We start from the raw sequence: 26,816 nt of genomic DNA on the forward strand, positions 1-26,816 counted from the left end.
ACAACCAGCATGTGTAGAAGTTTACAGTAAATAGTAACCCGGACTGTTCAAACATAACACCTGTTTTACAAGAGTCTAACCTGCTGCACACGTATCTAACATGCTCATCCAAATGCACAACTTTGTGATATCTTGTTTTATTACATGGCTTAGTTGAATACTCGATTCTGATTGGTCAATTCAGAACACGTGACACGTTGTTAATCCAGAACAGACAGACCGCTGTCAAGCACTTATTGACCGTTGTTAAGGACGCTCACATCTGCACAAACAAGTCCGTTCGATTTAACTGTTTACAGTTTGGCTGAACGAGAAGACGAGAGCGACAAGAAAACAGCGGAGAAGTAACGGGGCAGAAACCCTCCTTTTTACGCAGCGGTCCAGACACAGACATCAAACGGCGACACATATTCAGTGTGCAGTTACTTTGGCATTAGCGATGTTTTCAAATCTGTATTAAAAAGCTCCTCAAAAACGCTATGGAAGCCGTTCCTGCTGCCGTTGCTACGTTAGTTCGAACGGTAACAACGGACTACTTTTCTTAGCGGATGCACGTCAATTTAAATACATACAACTATTTTTTAAATCAATAAAATCATTTTCTAAATCCATAAAATCAGTTCAATTAATATTGGGAGTCATGTCGTTACTTTGTTGAGAATGTGGCCGAGTGATGAGCGGGATAATAACACCTTCATGCCGACCTAGATCCCTCCGCTTCGCGTCGGGCTCCTGATCTGCCTGTCGGTGTTCTTTACGCTGCACATCATCCCTTACTTAATAGTCACTTTATTTTTGCTGCATTATTATTTTAATTTGTATTCCATCTTTTCACCCCGTGTGAATCCTGTTTTCACTCTGACCATGTTGTTGTTATTGACGCCTGCATCTTGTAAAGAAATATTTGTATGTATTCAGGTTAGTAAACTATCAAGATGCTTAAAAAGGGAAAATGATTTGGGTGAGAAAACTGTGAACTGTGTTTGGAGCCTGGGAACATTTGGTTTTGTGAGGACAAAGGAAGAGGGGGAAGGTGTGGAGTTGACATACAGTCATCTCAGATCCCTGTGATAAGGAAGCTGAGCCACTGGGATTGGGGACTTAAGATGTGGGGTGTTGATGATAATTTGGGCAGCCAATCACTGGTCTGGAAGGGAGGCGCAGATAACTCCTCCTTGGGTCAGCGAGGGATATAGACAGAAACCCCGCTGTGTTCGGTCTCTTTCTTCTCTGACTGGCTGGCTGGCTGGCTGGCTGGCTGGCTGGCTGGCTGGCTCACGTGAGTATCAGGTAAATGTGGGATCCCACAGAACTGTATGTAATTTGTACTGTATTGATTGTACTTGATTGTATTGCATTGTATATTACCATTAAAGTGGATTATTGTTAAACGGTTACTTGTAGGTTCTGGGTTTCCTTCCTGTAAGATAATGGCTCGTGTAGGGACGCGAGGAGATTTGGAAATGCGGCCTAATTAACATTTATATCTCCTAACAATCTCCCCACGGGGATAAACAAAGTTCCACCTCATCTTATCTTAAAGGGGCTATTTCAGTTTGAATATCTGCTTCAGTGACTCTGCTCTGTTTCTGCAGCTGTTGGTGTTGAAGTACGTCCAGAACAAAGACGTGTTCATGCGCTACCACAAAGCTCACCTGACGAGACGCCTCATCCTCGACATCTCAGCCGACAGCGAGATCGAGGAGAACATGGTGGAGTGGCTCAGGGTGAGAGGAAGGAAGGAGGAAGGAAGAGAAGTGTTGGTTAGTTTCATCTCCTCTTAAACCCTGTGGTGTGTCCAAACAGGAAGTGGGAATGCCGGCTGATTACGTCAACAAGCTGGCGCGGATGTTCCAGGACATCAAAGTGTCCGAGGACCTGAACCAGTCTTTCAAAGAAATGCACAAACACAACAGGCTGACGCTACCAGGTAACGCTCACACACTTATCAAGGTCTCAAGGCTTTCACGTCATGTGTTCACAGCGACAGTGTAGACATGTCAATGAAAGTCAACTCTTCTTCGGTTTTCTGCACTCAACATCCACAAATATGAAAACAAAGAAGTACTTATTTGGGATGCTGAGCGCAGCTGCGAGGAAAGGAAAGAATAACCTTCTCTATGAGGAACTTACATTTGAGGACATTTGGGAGAAATGGAAAGTGTTACTCCGATACGCCCGTCTTCTGTTGACCTGCTTGAATCTTTTATTTAATGATCTCAGGGGGTCCGCGGGGTCTTAACAAGAATTACAAGTTGATAAATCAATTTAGCGAAAATGAAGGCTATTAAAAAATATTAAAGGGCATTTTCCAAGGTATTATATTGTGTATCTTGAGGTCCGTTTACGCCGGTTGCTAAGCAACATCGTTACGGGGAAATGCAAGTCTGCGTCCAAACGGTTGGAAGAGAAGGAGGAAGGACGATCAATACTGTATATAGTCAATGTGAGGTACAGTGGGTCGCCATGGTAACCGGTTAGAACTCCAAGTGGCGATGAGGTCTTAAAATGTGTGGGAAGGGTCTTTAAAGGTCTTCAGGGTTCCCGCGTAGACCCTGGATCTAAACGGTCACAGGCTGCTCCAACAGAGCAACACAATAAAACAGATACAATAGTTAAAACAGTGCAAGAAGAGTCTATATACAAGTAATTGGAATACTACTTATCATAGTTATAATATATATGGCTCAAATAAAGTCTTTCTTCACATTTGAGCAGCTGTAGCCAGAAAGTATTGGCTTAATAGAATAATTGAAAAATGATTATATTTATTGACAGGACTTGTGAAAGTAGTGAACAACATGTTATCTATTCTTCCACTCTCAAGTCTGTCTACTAAATATGAAGCGAACGTGCACACAACAATACATATAATACATTATTTTCTTGGCGACAGGCAAACGATCGTCCTGCAAAATAATAATCAACACCTCTTAAAAGCAACGTTGATGTTTTAACAGAACGAAGCCACGGTAGCTGTTTCTGCGCGGCTCGGCTTCTTAATGGCTGATTTGACCTCTGTCTCTCCTGTGACCTCTGTCTTTCCTGTGACCTCTGTCTTCCCTCTGACCTCTGTCTCCCCTGTGACCTCTGTCTTCCCTGTGACCTCTGTCTTCCCTGTGACCTCTGTCTTCCCTGTGACCTCTGTCTTCCCTCTGACCTCTGTCTTCCCTCTGACCTCTGTCTTCCCTCTGACCTCTGTCTCTCCTCTGACCTCTGTCTTCCCTGTGACCTCTGTCTCTCCTCTGACCTCTGTCTCCCCTCTGACCTCTGTCTTCCCTGTGACCTCTGTCTTCCCTGTGACCTCTGTCTTCCCTGTGACCTCTGTCTTCCCTGTGACCTCTGTCTTCCCTCTGACCTCTGTCTTCCCTCTGACCTCTGTCTCTCCTCTGACCTCTGTCTTCCCTGTGACCTCTGTCTCTCCTCTGACCTCTGTCTCCCCTCTGACCTCTGTCTTCCCTGTGACCTCTGTCTTCCCTGTGACCTCTGTCTTCCCTGTGACCTCTGTCTTCCCTGTGACCTCTGTCTTCCCTCTGACCTCTGTCTTCCCTCTGACCTCTGTCTCTCCTCTGACCTCTGTCTTCCCTGTGACCTCTGTCTCTCCTCTGACCTCTGTCTCCCCTCTGACCTCTGTCTTCCCTCTGACCTCTGTCTCCCCTCTGACCTCTGTCTTCCCTCTGACCTCTGTCTCTCCTGTGACCTCTGTCTGACCTCTGTCTTCCCTCTGACCTCTGTCTCTCCTCTGACCTCTGTCTTCCCTCTGACCTCTGTCTTCCCTCTGACCTCTGTCTCCCCTCTGACCTCTGTCTTCCCTCTGACCTCTGTCTCTCCTGTGACCTCTGTCTGACCTCTGTCTTCCCTCTCAGCGGACTCTGTGAACATTAAGATCCTGAACGCTGGCGCCTGGTCCCGAAGCAGCGAGAAAGTGTTCGTGTCTCTTCCCACGGAGCTGGAGGATCTGATCCCAGAGGTGGAGGACTTCTACAAGAAGAACCACAGCGGCAGGAAGCTGCACTGGCACCACCTCATGTCCAACGGCATCGTGAGTCACACACACACACAGACACACACAGACACACAGACACACAGACACACACACACACACATACAGAGACACACACACACACACACACACACACACAGAGACACACACACACACACACACACACACACACACACACACACACACACACACACACACACACCTTGCAGTTAAACCACCCTGCTGATGCTGCTTGGTTGTCTCTGTAGATATGTAATTGTACTGCTCCGTCAGGGGACAGTTGTATTTGTGTTATTGTGTTATTGTGTTTGTGTTATTGTGTTTGTGTTATTGTGTTTGTGTAGCTCAACTGTTTCCCTCAGGATGAATAAAGTCTTATCTTAGCTCTCCGGTTCAGATCAGACTTGCCTTACTAATCCCTGTGGAGAAAATGCAGTAGTTTAAGCAGCAACAGGGTGAGCATGAAAAGCAGGACGGCACAGATTAAAGATTAGTACAATTAAACATGTATACATATTTGGGTCGTATATACATATAAAATAAATACAATAAATGAACATGAACGTACTCTCTAGTTAACATTTCAACTTCACGATGTGATATAGTGTGAATGTCTCAGTTGGCAGTTTGTTCTCCTGGAGGAAAAACCATCTCCAAGGAACCCTAATGAAACCTTTCTGTATTGTTTGAGGAGGGGAGAAAAAAGGAGGGGGGGGCAGAGAGAAGGGGAAGATACGAGTAGCAGGAGAAGAGATAGCGGCGAGAGAGAGAGAGAGAGAGAGCGAGAGAGAGAGAGCGAGGCGAGCGACGAGAAAAGAGAGAGCGTGGCGAGAGGCACAGAGAGAGAGAGATGAGCGAAAGAGAAGATACCGAGCGCGAGAGAGAGACAAAGAGGTAGAGCGTGAAAATAGACAGGGGAGAAAGAGCTGGGGGAGAGAGGAGAAAAAAGAAGTGGAGAGGAGCGAGAGAAAAGGAGAGAGAGAGAGAGGAGAGAGAAGAAGGGAAGAGAGAGAGAGAAGGGAGAGAAAAACGGAGGAGAGAGAAGAGAGAGAGAAGAAAGAGGAAAGAGAGAGAGAGCGAGAAAAAGAGCGCAGGCTGAACCTAGAAAAGAATGAGCGAGAGAGAGAGAGGCGCTCTCTCATCCGCTCTCTCTCTAGTAGCGTCTATCTCCTACTCACTCTCTCCCTCTCCCTCACTCTCTCTCTCACTCTCTCCCTCTCCCTCTCTGTGTGTAAAGCAGCTGTTTTACTAATCGTTGTTCCTGCAGATCACGTTTAAGAACGAGGTGGGCCAGTACGACCTGGAGGTCACGACCTTCCAGCTGGCGGTTCTGTTCGCGTGGAACCAGAGACCGAGAGAGAGGATCAGCTTCGAGAACCTCAAGCTGGCCACCGAGCTGCCGGACGCCGAGCTGAGACGCACTCTCTGGGTAAAAAACAAACATTTAACTGATCCAATGTCCTATATTCTCTCCATTATCTCACAGGGGGGGGGGAGATCTCCCTGGTCTCCGGCTTGAGCTTCAGTCTCAGGGTCCATGAATGTATGATCCTCTCCAGAATGGAAGAAAAGAGAATTTGTTGGTTTTTTTCTCAAAATCTCAACATTTTCTCAAATTTCTCTCAAATTCTTTTCGGAAAAATCTCAAAATTCTGACTTTCTGAAAAGTTCTTACTTTTTCTCAAATTGTTCTCAAAATCCTGAATTGTTCTCTAAACCTAAAAACCCTGAATTTGAGCTTGAACCTCAGGATCCATGTATCTGTGGTCCTCTCCAGAATGGAAGGAGTCATCACATACAGAGCATCAACTAGTTCCTGAGCAGTGTCCTTCACATGCTGATATCCAAGAGAGGGAGTCACACAGTCACAAGATGGAGGAACAGAAAGCAGTACATCCCGTCATGTACACAATTCTCAACATTCTGACTTCTTCTCAAAACCCTTACTGTTCCCTCAAAATATCAAACATTCTGATTTTTTTCTCAAAATCCAAAAAAAATCTGCCTTTTTTTCTCAAAATCTCAAAAGTCTGATTTTTCAAAAATAATCTGACTTTTTCTAAAAAAAATGGGACTTTTTCTGAATACTTAATGTTAATAATCCTCGTCACCGGCTTGAGCTTCAGCCTCAGGATCCATGTGTCTGTGATCCTCTCCAGAATGGAAGCAGTCATCACATACACAGCATCAGCTAGTTCCTGAGCAGTGTCCTTCACATGCTGATATCCAGAGAGGGAGTCACACAGTCACAAGATGGAGGAACAGAAAGCGGTCTTCAATGTTTACTTCAGATTAGCTCCACGTCAGAAATGAGCATGCTTGATGTCTCTCTCCATAGAGGCTGAGTCATCATGTTGATCACATAGCTATCATCTGCCTCAAGCAGTCCTGATGCTCTTCCAGGTCACCACACATCCTGTCATGTTCACAGCTACAGTTGATGCCTTTGTAGCATGCTACTCTCATGCTGGAGGAGGACACTCAGTGTTTCGCCAACAGATGGAACCAAGACATCAAACGGATGATTTTCCAGTCGCTGGAAGCAGTTTGGTTTTATTAAGGAGTTTTAAAGAACATCCATCCGTTTGCATTTTGCTAATTATTTATCTATCATATTCCATGTACTTGTATATAGACTGTTCTTGCACCATTTCAATTTTATTTGTATTTACTTGCACGTCTCAAAACATTCTCTTGCACTGTTTTATCCGTTGTACTTGTGATACGTCCCATGTGTATTCATGTTGCTCTGTTGGAGGAGCCGGGGACTTCAGCTGTTCATATCTACACTGAAGCTGCCGAGCACATGAAGCCTTGAATCTTGAATCTCCAAGGTTGAATCTGCCAGAGAGTTGTTGTAGCCGCTAGCATCTGCCATGGCTGGTTAGATGATATGCTCGTAATGCTATAATGTTGGGAGGGATGCAGAGCACACGGTGACACGTGTTCTCTGCTTTGAACCCATCCTAGTACCAGGGGTCTAGTCCTAGGAGCAGTGGGCAGCCTCTTCCTGTCCTCTTCCATTCACCTCTGACCCTATGTGTACACCGAGTGCTGGCTCCGACGAGATAGACTGATAAAGGGCTCATTTCTGACACGGTGTTGCAGGCTGTGAAATGCAGGTACCGTACTTTTCGGACTATAAGCCGCGACTTTTTCCCCCATTGTTTGTGTACAGCTAACGGCCACTAGGGGACCTCCTACATCTATGGATTTTACAGGTAAAATTAACCACCTTTAACACTACGGGCTCTAGGACCGGTCCGCGCCCGCCACCTCTAAGGGGCTCCAGCAGGAAAAGCTGGAGGCCGGAAAAGAGCGAGACAGGTAGCGCGCCAAAGTGAAAGTGGAACCGAGAGACGGAACGAGAGCGAGACAGACGGACAATGTAGCTGCTGCAGCTTATATGCAGGTGCGCTTTATAGTCCGACAAGTACGGTAGTTAGTTTTCCATCCGGGTTATAAATCAGATATCCTGTATTTCTTCCCTCGTCATCTCGCCCTCTCCTTTCCTCGTGTTTGATTGTACTTTTTGACTTGTCTCCGGATGTAACCGTGTTTCCTCTCCCTGCCTCAGTCTCTGGTGGCGTTTCCCAAACTGAAGCGCCAGGTTGTGTCCTACGACCCGCCGGTGACGTCGCCCAAAGACTTTGACGAGGGAACGCTGTTCTACGTCAACCAGGAGTTCTCCCTCATGTGAGGAACACCAGACAATGTCATATGTTTCTCAAACGTGTTCATACCAAGGACCGATACAAAAACACGGAGCCCAAATCTCCAGAACCAGCGGCCTGCTTCCCTCTCCAACAGATTACAGCTTGACTCCTCTACTCATTACATCAACAATACAACACATCGTTCATATGCCATGTCAAATGCTCACAGGTTTTACACCTCGTGAAATGTTGACTGCATTTATTACGGAGATGACGTCCGAGCCAACAGACTCACAGATCGTTGGCTACTGAGATAAAAGCAAAATACAGCATTTAGTACGACACACACAAATCGTTAACTGCTCAGTTTCTGCCTGCGATGCCGGACAGTATTTTACATTCATTTACTTTTATATACATTTTCCATCAAACTATTGGTCCATCCTACATGAGAGTACAAGACACCATTACATACATATAACATACGGAAATGCAGATGTCTGAGAAGCAACAGGAATTAGATATTTGAAAAATAGGACGGGTAAGAGTTCACATAATTATAATAAATATAATAAACATTTAAGGAATAATAAATACAATATAAAAACATCCCAAACCTGCTGTTCACATGAAAAGATGGAGGAATAGAAAGCAGTACATCCTGTCAGGTACAACATTCTCAACATTCTGACTTTTTCTCAAAAATCTGACTTTTTCCTCAAAATATCAAAAATCTGACTTTTTCAAAAAAATATGGGTTTTTCTCAAAAAAATCTAAATGTTTTGACTTTTTCAAAGAAATATGACTTTTTCTCAAAATCTCAATAAACAGATGATGTGTTTTGTCTCATTTGTTTGTGGATGTTTTTTGTTTGCGTCCACAGAAAGAACTCGAAGGTCCAGAAGAGAGGGAAGATCAACCTGATTGGTCGACTGCAGCTCACCACGGAGCGAATGAGAGAAGAGGAGAACGAGGGCATCGTGCAGCTCAGGATACTGAGGACACAGGTAACGTGTGGCGCGTGTGTGATAACAATAATGCCAAATAAAAAAATACAACAAATAACGACGACAATAAAATGTGTGAACAAAATTATAAAATAGTAACAAAAAATAATGAAAATAAAAAACAAAATTAATAAATACAATAAAAATATATATACATTTGTACTGCATCGTAACCAGTAAAAATACAGATTTGTTTGTAAATAAATTACTTAATGTATTAATAATTTATTTAAATGATTACATTTATTGACAGTTTTCTGTCTTTAAAACATACAATTAATTTTCTCTCCTTAAGCCAAAATCAGTAATTTGACCTCTCTTAATTCTTCAAAACTGTCTGAGTTGGTCTTTCATCTTCCGTCAAGAGACTGAGTGAAAAAGCTTTAAAAAAAGAATAAACACTTTATTTCTTCTTTTAGTGTTTACTTTCCTAACACCAGAAAGGCACCCGCCTTTAGGCCCCGTCCACACGGAGACGATATCAGTTGTATCCGCGAAAGTTCTTTATCGTATAGACCAGGGGTGGCCAACCAGTCAGAGGTTAAGAGCCACATTTTTTCTATGTTACTGCAAAGAGCCACATCAGACACACAGTCACTGATATTGTTTCAGTTTTTTGTTTTCTGGAGACGAGATTTCAACGTCACTGATGCATTTTTGTGGCATTGGGATATATATTTTTAAAATCCTCTGGAGCAGAGAGAGGCGCTGTGGATTATTGCATCAGTGTTTCTTAGGGTCAAAAACACTAAACCCACAATTTAAGATGAAAGCATTTAGTTTATTTAATAAAAGAGCACATGTTCAACGTGAAAAGTGACAGTAGTTATAGATTATTTGCAATTTGGTGCTATATATATATATTTTTTTAATTATATAGAACACCTTGAATTTCAGGGGGGGGCGCGGGGCTCCGTTGGCGGGGCGCAGCGCCCCTCCAAGACAATGGTAGGGGAAACACTGGATAGTGTTTAATCAACGATAGGTTCCCCCCCCCCTCAAAGGTGATTGGTTCACTGCATCACAGGTATTATTGTGATTGGCTCTTGGGCCACATCAAAATTAGACGCGCTGTCATCCTCACGATACCAACATTTTGGTTTCGATACCAAGTCAAGAATTGCAATTCCGATTCTTTTTCTTAAAAAAAGGGAAACAGTCTTAAATGTAATTATTGTGCTTTATTTCACACCAGAACCATAACACAAACTTTTAAACAATGAGAACAATAAATTAAATAAATGACAAGAATTCGTATTAAATAAAATTAATACATTTCTCACAGACAGGCCTCGTGGTGTCCGTAGGCTTGCCCTCACTGTCAGAGATATCGCTCAAATACATCAAAATGTCGCTTCTGGCGTCTTTTCTGTCAACAAGCCGAGGCGCAGCGGCAGCAGCACTCCCACTTGCAGCCATGCTTCTCGTTTTCTCACATGCTCTGGCAGCTAGCGCGTGGCCGCGTGCACGAGAGAGGGGAGGCACTTAGAGAGTGCTTGAGAGGGAGGGACTGCAGGCACGGCTGCAGTGCAGGGAGTAGAAGCAGAGCGCTGAACACACACGGCTCTTATTAAAACGGCGCTTTCTCACCGGAGTACTTTCCCCCGTCATTCTTAAAGTACCAATACTAATGAAACGGAGGAATTGTAACGTTTTTAACGGCAGGGTATCGCGGTACACCTTTCAAGTATCGGTACACCGTCAACACTAGTCAGGAGTCAGTGTCTCTCCCCCAAACTCACACATACAATTCGATATAAACTGAAGAGCCGCATGAAACTAGGCAAAGAGCCGCATGCGGCTCGAGAGCCGCGGGTTGGCCACCCCTGGTATAGACGGTCCACACGAGGCGGAAACGGAGCCGCGGCTTTGGATCCCAAAACCGATACACTTTGGAACCGGCTCCCAAAGTGGGTAGCTCTGGAGACGACACGCTTGCGGCTCCGTGTGTACGCCCTATTTAGTCATTGCTGATGCGTTTCGCCAACAACAACAATGGTGGATCACAGAGTTGCGTTCGTGCTCCAGACGATACCTTCTCGCACGAATATCCGCCATCTCCTACCTTGTTTGTTTGCTTGTGCCTTATGCCCATGCTCGGAAGTACAGCGCCACTTACAGGCCCGGCATATGTACTACAGCGTCTCCAGCGGTTTCGTGTGGACGGAAGACGTTTTTGAAATCGATTCTGAACCGTTCCGTCTCCGTGTAGACGGGGCCTTAATCACTTAGTTTTTTTAGAAAGTCTTTTCTTTTTAAATCCTGCGCTAATTTCGCTAGTATTTCCATGCACTTTTGCCCATTGTATTCACATTTGTCCCCACCTCTCTGTTTGCCCCCCCCCCCCCCCCCTCTCCAGGAGGCCATAATCCAGATCATGAAGATGAGGAAGCGCATCAACAACGCTCAGCTGCAGACGGAGCTGGTGGAGATCCTGAAGAACATGTTTTTACCACAGAAGAAGATGATCAAGGAGCAGATCGAGTGGCTCATCGACCACAAGTACATCAAGCGGGACGAGACGGACCTAAACACCTTCATCTACATGGCGTAGCACTTACATTCTGGCTAGTCTGCTAAACCCCGGACCTGATGGACTCTTCCAGGATCCCCGTCCTCTATTTAAAAATAAGGCATACGTTTTATTTAAAAAGTAAAAAGACTTCCTGCCTTCCGGTTGTACAGAAATGACAGAAGTGGTTTTAATGCGTCTGCTGTCCAGATGAAGCTGTCTAATGTTTGTTTTTCGTCGTCTGGATCGCTGCTGAAACACTCCCCGATCAACGCAAGTCTTCAAAGGCATGTTGGCAGGAAAGAGGGGGAACTCAAAATACCTGCAGAACACCTGAACCCTGAACTCCTCACCGTGCGTTCTGCAGATAATCCCGACGTGAAGTGTGTACAGAGCCACGTGAACGGCAACCAATCGTAACTCCTGCTTCTGTTGCCGGGTAGAAACGAAATTATGAAATCAGTAAAAGGGGAAACGGGACCTCGTGTTTGTGCGACTGCTCTCTCTTTTCTTTCTGCAGGAAACCCGGGAAAGGAGGCGGAGGTCAGTATTACACACGGTAAATACTACAGGACAAAGCTTTAGGAGCGTGAACCATGAGATGTGAATAAAATGATTAAATAAAACAGCACCTTATTATAAAAACGTGCAGGCGTATCATTTATCCCAGCTGTCTCTACTTTAAAGAGTCCTCTCCTGCTGATGTTCAGGTGTATATCAGTATGTAGTGTCTCTACTTTAAAGAGTCCTCTCCTGCTGATGTTCAGGTGTATATCAGTGTGTAGTGTCTCTACTTTAAAGAGTCCTCTCCTGCTGATGTTCAGGTGTATATCAGTATGTAGTGTCTCTACTTTAAAGAGTCCTCTCCTGCTGATGTTCAGGTGTATATCAGTATGTAGTGTCTCTACTTTAAAGAGTCCTCTCCTGCTGATGTTCAGGTGTATATCAGTATGTAGTGTCTCTACTTTAAAGAGTCCTCTCCTGCTGATGTTCAGGTGTATATCAGTATGTAGTGTCTCTACTTTAAAGAGTCCTCTCCTGCTGATGTTCAGGTGTATATCAGTATGTAGTGTCTCTACTTTAAAGAGTCCTCTCCTGCTGATGTTCAGGTGTATATCAGTATGTAGTGTCTCTACTTTGAAGAGTCCTCTCCTGCTGATGTTCAGGTGTATATCAGTATGTAGTGTCTCTACTTTAAAGAGTTCTCTCCTGCTGATGTTCAGGTGTATATCAGTATGCAGTGTCTCTACTTTAAAGAGTCCTCTCCTGCTGATGTTCAGGTGTATATCAGTATGTAGTGTCTCTACTTTAAAGAGTCCTCTCCTGCTGATGTTCAGGTGTATATCAGTGTGTAGTGTCTCTACTTTAAAGAGTCCTCTCCTGCTGATGTTCAGGTGTATATCAGTATGTAGTGTCTCTACTTTAAAGAGTCCTCTCCTGCTGATGTTCAAGTGTATATCAGTGTGTAGTGTCTCTGCTGGGACATGTCTCAATGCTTTAAGAGCCCAGTCTGCTCTGATTGGTTAGCTGGCTTGGCCACCTCTGTTCTGATTGGTCAACCGCTTAGAGATGTCCCGCCCCTTTAACCAATCGCGTACAATGTGTTGATAAGAGCACAACATTTCCGTAGTGTGTTGCCAGGTCTGAATCAGAAGAAGAGCACAAACCAAAACGTGTCTTTCATGAACTTCTGAAGTACGTCTGAGTATGATTTGTTTTATTCAATAGATTTCATAGCTCGAGATGATATAGACACTTGATTGTGTGTGATGAAAGCCTTATTAACGATACATGTTTGACTGTTCTCGTCCTCCTCTTGGAGACCGGAGGAGTGTGTAAGGGTGACCAGCAGATGGCGCCAGAGCAAAGCAGATATTAGGTTGGAGGAAGTGATGAGCAGGTTTGATTCAGTTGGGAGGCGACACATCAGTCTGTGTCAGCTGTTTGGTGTCAGCTTGGGGCGTCCCTCCCTTCACACGTGAAGTCAAGCTGAATAGCTCTTCCTGTCTCTACTCTTATATGTTATTAGATTGTGGAATACACCACCAGGTAAGTATCAATCAATCAATGTTTATTTATAGCCCAATATCACAAATGTTACATTTGTCTCAGTGGTCTTCACAGTGTGTACAGAATATCAGTATGACAATACGACACCCTCTGTCCTTAGACCCTCTGTCCTTAGACCCTCTGTCCTCAGACCCTCTGTCCTCAGACCCTCTGTCCTTAGACCCTCTGTCCTTAGACCCTCTGTCCTTAGACCCTCTGTCCTCAGACCCTCTGTCCTTAGACCCTCACATCGTACAAGGAAACACTTCCGGAGAAAACCCACAGTTTAAAGGGAACATGGAGAAACCTCAGGGAGAGCAGCAGAGGAGGGATCCCTCTCCAGGACGGACAGACGTGCAATAGATGCCGTGTGTAAATTGAAAAGATAATACATTTGCAACATAGGTCGTCCAGATGTTTGGAAATGCATGTGTGTATAATAGGAAGATGAATCCACGAGGATATCCATCCAGGACCGATGATCCAGGACCACAGCCACGACTCAAGATCCAGCGCTCGCGATCCAGGACTCAGGACCGCACGATCATCCATGACTCCGGATCCCGGCGTATATAGACACCAAAAGAAAGACATTTGGGGAAGCTGGGTTAATGGAACATGAGAGGACACAGGTATAGACAGAGAGAAGGAAGAAGTAAGATGTCCCCCGACAAACTAAGCCTATATCAGCAAAACTAGGGGCTGAATCTAATCAGCCCTAACTATAAACTTTATCAAAAAGGAAGGTCTTAAGCGCACTCTTAAAAACGGATAGGGTGTCTGCCGCCCGAACACAAACTGGAAGCTGATTCCACAAATGTGGAGCTTGATAAGAAAAGGCTCTGGCTCCCATTGTACTTTTAGAGACTCGAGGAACAACCAACAACCCTGCATTCTTGGAGCGCAATGCCCTAGTAGGACAGTAGGGTATAATGAGTTCTTTAAGGTAAGATGGCGCCTGCCCATTAAGGGCTTTGTAGGCGAGAAGAAGAATTTTAAATTCTATCCTGTGTTCTATAGGGAGCCAGTGTAAGGCAGCCAGAACAGGAGTAATGTGGTCCCTTTTCCTAACTCTGGTTAGTACACGAGCCGCAGCATTTTGAATCAGCTGAAGCGACTTGATTGACTTCTTGGTACTCCCTGATAATAAAGAGTTACAATAATCCAGCCTAGAAGTAACAAATGCATGGACTAGTTTCTCTGCATCGTTTTGAGGCAAGATATGCCTGATTTTTGCAATGTTACGTAGATGGAAGTAGGCGGTCCTTGAAATTGATTTTATGTGGGCGTTAAAGGATAAATCCTGATCAAATATAACACCAAGATTCCTTACAGTCTCACTGGAGGCCAAATTAATGCCATCCATAGTTAGTATGTCTTTAGATAATTTGTTTCGTAGATTCTTCGGGCCAAGTACAATAACTTCAGTTTTGGTCGTGTTGAACATCAAAAAGTTTAAGGTCATCCACGTTTTTAAGTCCTTAAGAAAGTCTTGAATTTTATTTAGATGATTAATTTCATCAGGCTTGATTGATAAATATAGTTGAGTATCATCCGCATAACAATGAAAGTTTACAGAATGATTCCTTATAACATTGCCTAACGGAAGCATATATAATGTGAACAAAATAGGTCCGTAAGTATGGGTTTTAGCATTGTTCATACATGCGATGCAGCTCAAAGTGTTTTAACAACACAATTGATATCTGGAGAGCAAGGAGGTAAGGAAAGAGAAATAATCGATACATAAAAACATGTAGCAGATAACCCACATATGAAAAAATAAATTCAATAAAATAATACATCAATAAAAACAACATTAAAAGAGAAAATGTATAAAAAGCAATTAAAGGGCGATACTAATTCTAAAAAAATAGTCTTCTGTGATTTAAATATGTCCACTTCTTATAAACTATAATTGATTGTTGTTGAATTGCCTCGGAAATATTAACAGTACAAAAGTATATACGTGTCCGTCAGTCAACACTGAGTCAACTGAAATAATGTTTTTTAACCTTTAAGACAAGAATGGGATGAGAAAATGTGTTGTCTCCAAAAGCTTTATTTCTTAAACAGATATATCAATTAGAATGTCATTACACGTGTCAGGCGTTACGATCACAGGCCGTGTCGAAACGAATCTGTAATTATTAGGTGGATATTATAATATTTTTAATTGCAGCATCCTCTTATGTGTTACCAAGGGGATTACAGCGGCCTTCTGCGCATGCGCATTCCGCAGCATGCATCCCTCCTGAGCTCCTGTTCTGATTGGAACTCGATACTTCCTGTCTAAACCTTCAAAATAAAATATGTTTAAAAAATAACAAACGACAAAGTCATTCAGACTAGCTGCACCTTCACCAGCTCTGAGAACACTTTCATGATCAATCATTATAAAACATATCATATATATTATTCTGAGATGGACCAATCTGCACAACGACTACTTTCACTGTCTTTCACTATATTTAGATGAGAATACTTTCTACTTTCACTTGAGGGACATTTTGAATGCAGGACTTTTACTGTAACAGAGTATTCCTGCACTCTGGTACTTCTACTTTTACTCAAGAACAAGATCTGAGTACTTCTACTTTTACTCAAGAACAATATCTGAGTACTTCTACTTTTACTAAGGTACAAGATCTGAGTACTTCTACTTTTACTCAAGTACAGGATCTGAGTACTTCTACTTTTACTCAAGTACAGGATCTGAGTACTTCTACTTTTACTCAAGTACAGGATCTGAGTACTTCTACTTTTACTCAAGTACAAGATCTGAGTACTTCTACTTGTACTCAAGTACAAGATCTGTGTACTTCTACGTTACTCAAGAACTGAGTACTTCTACTTTTACTCAAGTACAGGATCTGAGTACTTTCCCCACCTCTGAGAAAAAAAAACAAGTTTTATTTTGAAAATCCTGAGCACAGAGCTTCCTGTTGTGGCCTCAGCTTGACTCTCCCCGGGGTGCAGAGAGGAGAGAGTGGAGCTCCAGGAGAGATAGAGAGAGAGCGCGAGAGAGAGCGAGCGAGGAGAGGAGTCCCTGCAGCCCCAGGAGAGAGAGCCCCGGCCCGGCTGGACCCCCGGAGGAACACCCACAGAGAACCGCGTTTCCAGGGGAGAGAGGCCTCACACCAGGTAACCGACAATCACGCGTCTTTTCCCGGGGAAGGCAGGTGCTTTTCTCGGGCTGCTGGAGATGGAGATGCGGCGTTCTGCAGACATCTCTGGAGATCCCAGATCCTATTACTTACGTACCGCTGATGTGGCCTGATGTGGCCTCTGTGGGTCCGAGTCGGACTGTGGAGCAAACATCTCCCACAGCAGCGAAACGCGTGGGGAAATGTGGGGTTTTTTGCGCACATATTGCGGCATAAATCTGATCTCAGAGCTGCTGTGCTGCATCTGTTTGTAGCTGAGCTGCTCAGCGTTGTTGTCATCTCCTCTAGATTACACATGCAGTCAAGTTGCATGGCTGGTGCCGCTTTCCTTACATTACATTTTGATCTTGTTTTCATTGTAGCAATGCAGCGCAGAGATAACGCCACCGTGAAGCTGTGGGGGAGCGACATCCCATAACAACAACAGGGGCTTCAGGAGCAGCTATCTCTCCTTCATTTGGAAACAAGACGTGACATTTCCTTTATTCTCCAAACAGAGGGAACATCTCACAGCAAAGGAGACGAGAACACAGAATGTCTAAAATTAAGAAAGTACACATTCAGGTAGATGAGAAGCAGCAGTATTTATAAAATAAGTATCACGTGGAAGATAACGGCAGTACAGCGAGGTGCATGCAGGTTGTGTGATGGTGTAACTAAGGAATAGAGCAGTACTGTCATTGGACAGTTGCCGGCTGTGTGAGTTGTAATGCTGCTTCTCTGTGCTCCCCTGCACGAGGACAGATGCTAATAAGAGGGGTGTATCGTTGTGCAGAGCCCCCGGAGAGGCAGCTCCGCTTTGGCTCCACATCGAGAAGGTCCATAAAGTGAGGGTTCAACAGGAACTCTGAGACTCTCGGGTCGGCTGATTCCACTCGGTGTCTCCGTCTGCCTCCATAACGCTGTACATTGGCTCACGGTGCCATGTCATACTGACATATCAGCAGTCATTCCATTTTACCCTTATTGTTTTAACAAATTAGCCCAGATGTGTCTCAATTTAAAGTGGGCTTTTTCTAAATACCAAGTTCTAAAGATCTCATCCGAATGTTGGGCGTTAGATCAAAAAAGACTTCTCCACCAATCGCTGTTATCAGGACAACAATATCTGCTCAGCAACCACATTTCTTATGGCGTTCTTTGACACATAAAGTATTTTATAGTCTGTTATTTCTCTGTCAAAGCCGGCCCAACAGAAACGAACCAGTGTCGGCACGTCGCAGATCACTGGGCCGAAACATCGCCGGTTCAATGTAAAACAATCACTTGGATAAAAGCCCTGAAGACTCACTGGTGCTTTCATGTGTTTGAGCTCTGGGGAAAAGATGCATTATTGTAGGAGTGAGAGTGAGTGGAGGAGATACTGCAGAGAGGAGATCACGATGCTGGAGGAATGGAGGAGGAAGGGAGGAAGGGAGTGCACCAAACCATCCCTCCCTCCTTCATCAGGGAGGAGGAAGGGAGGCCGGGATATCCCTCCTCCTCCCTGATGAAGGAGGGAGGGATGGTTTGGTGCACTCCCCTCCTCCCTTCCTCCTCCCTTCCTCCCTTCCTCCCTGCTGGTGCATCACTGCTCCCTCTCCGAGTCGTAATCAGTGTGTCAGCATCAGACTCAGGACTGATGTCGGACCAGAACTCTGCTGTGGTCATCGGTTTGTTTCTCGTGTGTCTGGATGTGTGTCTGTTGATGTTACGCATGGAGCTGCTGTGATGCACGCAGCATTTCAGACTCTGACCATTAAAGTATTATCCTATCGTATCGTTAACGATGCTCACTGTTTCAGAACCAGGAAACAACAAGGCGCTGGAATCATTCTTAACCCAGCCATTTGAGCTGGGCGCTGACGAAGTATATCTCGATGTTCTTGAGCGAAACACCTTGTTATCAATATTACAACAGCAATAGGCTGGAAACCCTTGCCTATTGTGTTTATATAGTGTACCCTGAGCAAAGGAACATATTAAAGGAAGCATTGAGTCTCCTTTCCTGTCACCCAGACTCTGGAATGCCATAGTACCAGCTCCTATTATGGCGTTTCCCTCCGTGAGCAGCCTTTTGAAATGTACAGTGTGACCGCAGCCTCTGTTCCTCTCAGCGCTGAAACTCAGGAGCTGTCCGTGGTGCTGAAAGGACTCGGCGCTGAAACTCAGGAGCTGTCCGTGGTGCTGAAAGGACTCAGCGCTGAAACTCAGGAGCTGTCCGTGGTGCTGAAAGGACTCAGCGCTGAAACTCAAGAGCTGTCCGTGGTGCTGAAAGGACTCGGCGCTGAAACTCAAGAGCTGTCCGTGGTGCTGAAAGGACTCGGCGCTGTTAGTGGATGGAGTAGCGGAAGAGCCACATATGTTACTCAGATGGTGGTTATAGATCAAAAACAAACCTCCTGTCTGTCCCCGTTAGTGTGTACTTCCTGTCTGTCTTCTTCTGCTGTTCCCTTTAGTGTGTACTTTCTGTCTTCTTCTTATGCTGTTCCCTTTAGTGTGTACTTCCTGTCTGTCTGTCTTCTGCTGTTCCCTTTAGTGTTTACTTCCTGTCTGTCTTCTTCTGCTGTTCCCGTTAGTGTTTACTTCCTGTCTGTCTTCTGCTGTTCCCTTTAGTGTTTACTTCCTGTCTGTCTGTCTTCTGCTGTTCCCTTTAGTGTTTACTTCCTGTCTGTCTTCTTCTGCTGTTCCCTTTAGTGTTTACTTCCTGTCTGTCTTCTTCTGTTGTTCCCTCTATTATTTACTTCCTGTCTGTCTTCTTCTGCTGTTCCCTTTAGTGTGTACTTCCTGTCTGTCTTCTGCTGTTCCCTTTAGTGTTTACTTCCTGTCTGTCTTCTGCTGTTCCCTTTAGTGTTTACTTCCTGTCTCTCTGTCTTCTGCTGTTCCCTTTAGTGTTTACTTCCTGTCTTTCTTCTTCTGCTGTTCCCTTTAGTGTTTACTTCCTGTCTGTCTTCTTCTGCTGTTCCCTCTATTATTTACTTCCTGTCTGTCTTCTTCTGCTGTTCCCTTTAGTGTTTACTTCCTGTCTGTCTTCTTCTGTTGTTCCCTCTGTCACTACCCGATCCGTCACCCTGCCCGATCGGTACTGTGCATGTGCGAGATGGTCCGCCATATTGGACAACTCCGGACGGCAACACCAGATGGACACTTGACACAGTGGCTTTTAGCAAAGCTCAAAAGAAAACTCGAGAGAGATGAGTTATTGTCATCACAACGTGACTTCACTATTATTAACAACTCTTTCTATTGGGTTCTTTTATTTGGGGTTAAGTACATTGTCAGAATAAGTGAGGAATAGATGTAACTTCTGTTAGACAGCCATATGCCATACATGTTTGCACACATTCACAGTAAATATGTATTCAGTATGATAGCTGTCTAACAGAAGTTACATCTATTCCTCACTTATTCTGACAATGTACTTAACCCCAAGTAAAAGAACCCAATAAAAAGAGTTGTTAAATAATAGTGAAGTCACGTTGTAATAACAATAACTCATCTCTCTCGGTTTTTCTTTTTGAGCCACTGTGTCAAGTGTCCATCTTGGGTTGCCGTCCGGACTTCCGGACCATCTCGCACATGCGCAGTACCGATCGGGTAGGGTGACGGATCGGGTAGTGACACCCTCTATTGTTTACTTCCTGTCTGTCTTCTTCTGCTGTTCCCGTTAGTGTTTACTTCCTGTCTGTCTTCTGCTGTTCCCTTTAGTGTTTACTTCCTGTCTGTCTGTCTTCTGCTGTTCCCTTTAGTGTTTACTTCCTGTCTGTCTGTCTTCTGCTGTTCCCGTTAGTGTTTACTTCCTGTCTGTCTTCTTCTGTTGTTCCCTCTATTATTTACTTCCTGTCTGTCTTCTTCTGCTGTTCCCTTTAGTGTGTACTTCCTGTCTGTCTTCTGCTGTTCCCTTTAGTGTTTACTTCCTGTCTGTCTTCTGCTGTTCCCTTTAGTGTTTACTTCCTGTCTCTCTGTCTTCTGCTGTTCCCTTTAGTGTTTACTTCCTGTCTTTCTTCTTCTGCTGTTCCCTTTAGTGTTTACTTCCTGTCTGTCTTCTTCTGCTGTTCCCTTTAGTGTTTACTTCCTGTCTGTCTTCTTCTGTTGTTCCCTCTATTATTTACTTCCTGTCTGTCTTCTTCTGCTGTTCCCTTTAGTGTTTACTTCCTGTCTGTCTTCTTCTGTTGTTCCCTCTGTCACTACCCGATCCGTCACCCTGCCCGATCGGTACTGTGCATGTGCGAGATGGTCCGCCATATTGGACAACTCCGGACGGCAACACCAGATGGACACTTGACACAGTGGCTTTTAGCAAAGCTCAAAAAGAAAACTCGAGAGAGATGAGTTATTGTCATCACAACGTGACTTCACTATTATTAACAACTCTTTCTATTGGGTTCTTTTATTTGGGGTTAAGTACATTGTCAGAATAAGTGAGGAATAGATGTAACTTCTGTTAGACAGCCATATGCCATACATGTTTGCACACATTCACAGTAAATATGTATTCAGTATGATAGCTGTCTAACAGAAGTTACATCTATTTCTCACTTATTCTGACAATGTACTTAACCCCAAATAAAAGAACCCAATAAAAAGAGTTGTTAAATAATAGTGAAGTCACGTTGTAATAACAATAACTCATCTCTCTCGGTTTTTCTTTTTGAGCCACTGTGTCAAGTGTCCATCTTGGGTTGCCGTCCGGACTTCCGGACCATCTCGCACATGCGCAGTACCGATCGGGTAGGGTGACGGATCGGGTAGTGACACCCTCTATTGTTTAATTCCTGTCTGTCTTCTTCTGTTGTTCCCTCTATTGTTTACTTCCTGTCTGTCTTCTTCTGCTGTTCCCTCTATTGTTTACTTCCTGTCTGTCTTCTTCTACTGTTCCGTTCACTTGTTCTCTTTTACTAAGGACAGTTTAGCCATCATGAATACAAAATGTTGCGGTCTACTTTCCCTTGCAACCTGCCTTGTCGGCCCTCCTTAGTAACGGCCTGTTTTCCTTAGCAACGGTCTGTTAACAAAAAATAACAGACCTCTGGAGTATCCAAATTGACCAATCGGAGTCTAGCATTCAACTAATCCATGTCGTAAGATTTAACATTGGATTTGTTTTTGGGTGGCTTTAAACACGGCTCGAAAGGAACACCTGTGTGTTTCTGTTGCTTCTGAGTGTGCTAATATCCAGATGCATACATGTCAGCTGAACGTGGTGTTATGTTCACAGTTTGTGTCTAAAAGAAAGATATATATTTACTTTAGGCTCTTCTTCCGTCACCTCTTGAAGTGCAGTGTGATCTCGTAACATTACACAAGTCCTCCCACTCCGAAACCCACCATATGCGTTTGTTTCAGAGAGGTGTTCTCGTTCGCCCTCCGTCAGTCTAATGGCGGTGTTCTGCTCCATGGACCTGTGGTGCCACGGTCCATTTGCCAGCTGAGAATTAGCATCCGACAGCAGCAGCACGAGATTAATGTTGACATCTGCTGACCAGCAGGTACTCTCTGCTCCCTGGAGACGCAGCACTCTGCAGGCTGCAGCTCGGGTCAGGACGCGGGCTCCTGCGTGAGGTTCTGTATTTAACGTTGATGAAGGATCGTGTAGTTACAGGTTAGACAGTCTCGTACTGTTTACAGGTAAAAGACCATTTACAAAGCAAGACCACAAACTGAATAATACAATAAAGATAATTAGGATGATATATGTTTTATTCCAACTCAACACAATTACATTAACATTTTAATAATAAAGATAGTAATACTTTAAGCTGATACAAACAGATGGAAGCAACCCTGATGTTTAATTCCAGCACGTAGTTGTTTATTAAAGCCCAGGCTTCTCTCCCGGCTCTGTAAACAAGCAGAGAGTCGGCTCTATGAATTATTTGTTATCCTGGATCAACAAGTAGCGATGATTAATACACTCGGAGAGAAGCCGTGCGATTCGCTCCGAGTCGTAACGTGAGCAGCAGCACTTTGTTTCCTTCCAGTCGCTGCGAACAGTATTGATCATCGATTAACGGCTTCCGTTTGATTCATGACTCCATTGCAGAGCGGAGGAGTAACTAAGGACCTTTATTAGGGACTCTACTTTAAAGAGTCCTCTCCTGCTGATGTTCAGGTGTATATCAGTATGTAGTGTCTCTACTTTAAAGAGTCCTCTCCTGCTGATGTTCAGGTGTATATCAGTATGTCGTGTCTCTACTTTAAAGAGTCCTCTCCTGCTGATGTTCAGGTGTATATCAGTGTGTAGTGTCTCTACTTTAAAGAGTCCTCTCCTGCTGATGTTCAGGTGTATATCAGTATGCAGTGTCTCTACTTTAAAGAGTCCTCTCCTGCTGATGTTCAGGTGTATATCAGTATGTAGCGTCTCTACTCTAAAGAGTCCTCTCCTGCTGATGTTCAGGTGTATATCAGTATGTAGTGTCTCTACTTTAAAGAGTCCTCTCCTGCTGATGTTCAGGTGTTTATCAGTATGTAGTGTCTCTACTTTAAAGAGTCCTCTCCTGCTGATGTTCAGGTATTTATCAGTATGCAGTGTCTCTACTTTAAAGAGTCCTCTCCTGCTGATGTTCAGGTGTATATCAGGATGTAGTGTCTCTACTTTAAAGAGTCCTCTCCTTCTGATGTTCAGGTGTGTATCAGTATGTAGTGTCTCTACTTTAAAGAGTCCTCTCCTGCTGATGTTCAGGTGTATATCAGTATGCAGTGTCTCTACTTTAAAGAGTCCTCTCCTGCTGATGTTCAGGTGTATATCAGGATGTAGTGTCTCTACTTTAAAGAGTCCTCTCCTGCTGATGTTCAGGTGTATATCAGTATGTAGTGTCTCTACTTTAAAGAGTCCTCTCCTGCTGATGTTCAGGTGTATATCAGTATGTAGTGTCTCTACTTTAAAGAGTCCTCTCCTGCTGATGTTCAGGTGTATATCAGTATGTAGTGTCTCTACTTTAAAGAGTCCTCTCCTGCTGATGTTCAGGTGTATATCAGTATGTAGTGTCTCTACTTTAAAGAGTCCTCTCCTGCTGATGTTCAGGTGTATATCAGTATGTAGTGTCTCTACTTTAAAGAGTCCTCTCCTGCTGATGATCAGTACATTTTGCTGAAAATTCTTATGTACTTTTACTAAAGTGAGATAATAAATGTAGGACTTTTACTTTGTACTTTGATATTAATATAATGTTACTTATACTAAAGTTAAGGATCCGAGTAGTTCTTCCATCTCTACCAATAGTCTCGGGGAGTTGTCCTCCTTGTTTTTGGTCATTTTTGAGCATGTTTCTAAATTCAGGCTTCATTTAGTTTCACTCTCCTCAAACGCAACCTGCCAGGAACAGTTGTGATGTGTAATTGAGAGTTTAAATACCCGTCATCAAAGTGCTGCTGCCACTTGTTTACTTACATTTGTTGATCAAATAACTCTGCGAGATGAATGATGGGAACGTCCACACTTCTCCAGCCGTCTTGTCTCCGTCTGTATTGCCCATTATTATCGGAAATGTCGTAACAAACGAGCCACTTGTATCCACTTAATGACCAGTAGATTCCTCCCAGTCTCCTGTGGTTTCTGCAGTCACATTGTTCTGGTGGTTCGGACTCTTTTTAATGTATTTTCACTGATCGATCGATCAGCAGATTCCTATCAGTCTCAGACAAAGCAGATTCCCATCGTTGAAACACAAGACAGCCAACCACACACACACTGTGTAATTCATTTATTTGTAATTCATTCCCATGAATGATGCTCAGAGTAATCAAGGACACACACCTGTTACATTTAGTCAGTTAAGTGGTGCAGTTATGATGTACATTTGAAGGCAGCATCTCCCTGGTCCAATGGGATTTCCCCATGTGATTTTGGGTTATTGCAGAAAATAATATCTGTGGCAAACCAAGTTAGGCTATAAAGGAGCTCCAGCACGGTCACATGACTTCACGTCACCACCGCTAAGCTAAAGGTGGCTAATGTTGGGCTATAAAGGAACTACAGCACGGTCACATGACTTCACGTCACCACCGCTAAGCTAAAGGTGGCTAATGTTGGGCTATAAAGGAACTACAGCACAGTCACATGACTTCACGTCACCACCGCTAAGCTAAAGGAGGCTAATGTTGGGCTATAGAGGAACTACAGCACGGTCACATGACTTCACGTCACCACCGCTAAGCTAAAGGAGGCTAATGTTGGGCTATAAAGGAACTACAGCACGGTCACATGACTTCACGTCACCACCGCTAAGCTAAAGGTGGCTAATGTTGGGCTATAAAGGAACTACAGCACAGTCACATGACTTCACGTCACCACCGCTAAGCTAAAGGTGGCTAATGTTGGGCTATAAAGGAACTACAGCACGGTCACATGACTTCACGTCACCACCGCTAAGCTAAAGGAGGCTAATGTTGGGCTATAAAGGAACTACAGCCAGTGATGTACCTGAACGCGTTCAATGAACGATCGTTCATGAACGCGTTCATATTTTGGGTGAACGTGAACTGAACGTACTGTATTTCCGCTAGATGAACGTAATTGAGAACGCGTTCATTCTCAGCGCTGTATAACGGCGTTCAAAAGTGCGTTCATTCTCAGCACTGTATTATAACGGCGTTCAAAAGTGTGCCAGATTTCATATGCCTTTCAGCCGAAAACCCAGTTAAAACACACCGTAAACAGGCTTCAAAATAATGCGGAAAACCACCCAATCTGGCAACAGCAAGCTGCCTGTGACGCGTACGCGCCTGTCACCCCTGGCTGTCGCACTAAAATATAAATATACTAAATATATCAGACTCCTCACAACAAACAATGTGGAACCGCGGAACCGGCGAGCATTGAATGAATGAATTAATTAATTAGTATGGACGAAGCCGAGAGCAGCTGCAGCAGCACTCGCTCAGAGTGAGACTCTACGGCAGGGGTGGGGAACCTCCGGCCTCCGGCCGTATACGGCCCGCGAGACAATTTGGTACGGCCCTCGAGGTAATTTATAAACACACGCAAAAAATAAAAAAATGAAAGAAATCTAGACCGCAAAAAAATTAAACAAGCGAGTGCCTCTTTTTCCTGGCCAAGGTCAGGGTCCTTGAACACAACACGAGCCTAACGTGTCATCACGTGGTATATGTCTCGACTGACAGGGGTGCAGTTCTGACGGAGAGCACCAGAACGCCACTCCAGCACTTCAGAAATTGCAGTACCGATAAGTCCGTACACATGCCGCAGTTTCTGCGTGTCTGTGTCTTTAGTTGAAAGCCCAGTGGCGATCTGCTCATCTGTCATACTGATCAGACAGTCAATAACTGTGTTGTTATTAGCATCTGGTTAGCTAGCTATGCTAACGAATATAAGAAGCTTTTTCTACAACCAGTGAGGTAAAGGCACATCTTTATATGATCATTATAGTTATAAAAAAAATAAGAGAATAAAGTAAACAGGTATAAAATACTATAAGACAGTTATTAATAAAGAAGAATACAGTTTGAAAGGGGAGTGATTTGTCAAATATCCATAAATTAAAAGAAAATCTGCTTACAGTTGTGTTTGGGTGTTGAGAGATGTGTCCATAGATCTCCTAATGTTGCTCTCAAAGTGCAACAAATCTTCCCAGGGGAGCATGCCCTCCGGACCCCCCTAGAGGAGGTTAGGCCCCCCCCCCCCACTTAAATCATGTTCACATGGATAGGAAACTAAATACATTTGCACACATCTTGTGTCCATATCTTTCTGTTTTGGTGGTCACGCCACACCGTGCACGTGCATGCATACGCGAGTCATGGTGAGATATCTGGATTAGGAGGTTGCTTTTTCTTTGCACAGAATGAAATGAATGGGCTGTGATTTTAGTTTTTTTAAGCAGAGGTCAATAACTTGTACGGCCCTCTGAGGATATTGCAATAAACATTGCAATGGCCCATTAACATCGTACAGGAGACAAATAATAGCTCGCAGCAACGTATTGAAAAAATAACTATGAACTATAAATTAGTTCATTTTTGAAACCATGAACTTTAGTTCAACATTTTGAATTATGAACTATGAACTGAACTAGTTCATTTTAAAATGTGTGAACTGTGAACTGAACTAGTTCATGTAGAAAGTGAACTTTCCCAACACTGACTACAGCACGGTCACATGACTTCACGTCACCACCGCTAAGCTAAAGGAGGCTAATGTTGGGCTATAAAGGAACTACAGCACGGTCACATGACTTCACGTCACCACCGCTAAGCTAAAGGTGGCTAATGTTGGGCTATAAAGGAACTACAGCACGGTCACATGACTTCTCGTCACCACCGCTAAGCTAAAGGTGGCTAATGTTGGGCTATAAAGGAACTACAGCACAGTCACATGACTTCACGTCACCACCGCTAAGCTAAAGGTGGCTAATGTTGGGCTATAAAGGAACTACAGCACAGTCACATGACTTCACGTCACCACCGCTAAGCTAAAGGAGGCT

General features: G+C 44.0%; 2 protein-coding genes across 3 annotated transcripts in view; both read left to right on the forward strand.

Annotated features, from left to right (window-relative positions):
• The window catches only part of LOC117458351 (cullin-5), a 34,917-nt gene extending 23,111 nt beyond the window's left edge, over positions 1-11,806 (forward strand). For both annotated transcript variants that reach the window (XM_034098769.1, XM_034098770.1), the window contains exons 13-19: positions 1,596-1,727; positions 1,807-1,930; positions 3,867-4,042; positions 5,271-5,432; positions 7,581-7,699; positions 8,544-8,667; positions 11,027-11,806. In XM_034098769.1, the coding sequence (XP_033954660.1) occupies positions 1,596-1,727; positions 1,807-1,930; positions 3,867-4,042; positions 5,271-5,432; positions 7,581-7,699; positions 8,544-8,667; positions 11,027-11,221 (1,032 nt within the window). In that variant the 3' untranslated portion in view covers positions 11,222-11,806. The remainder of the gene's footprint in view (positions 1-1,595; positions 1,728-1,806; positions 1,931-3,866; positions 4,043-5,270; positions 5,433-7,580; positions 7,700-8,543; positions 8,668-11,026) is intronic.
• A 4,436-nt stretch (positions 11,807-16,242) lies between these two features.
• The window catches only part of capn5b (calpain 5b), a 114,819-nt gene continuing 104,245 nt past the window's right edge, over positions 16,243-26,816 (forward strand). The window contains exon 1 of the mRNA XM_034098773.2: positions 16,243-16,372. The gene's annotated coding sequence lies outside the window, so the exon portion shown is untranslated. The remainder of the gene's footprint in view (positions 16,373-26,816) is intronic.

The sequence above is a fragment of the Pseudochaenichthys georgianus genome, chromosome 14, assembly GCF_902827115.2.
Source record: "Pseudochaenichthys georgianus chromosome 14, fPseGeo1.2, whole genome shotgun sequence".
Taxonomy (NCBI): domain Eukaryota; kingdom Metazoa; phylum Chordata; class Actinopteri; order Perciformes; family Channichthyidae; genus Pseudochaenichthys; species Pseudochaenichthys georgianus.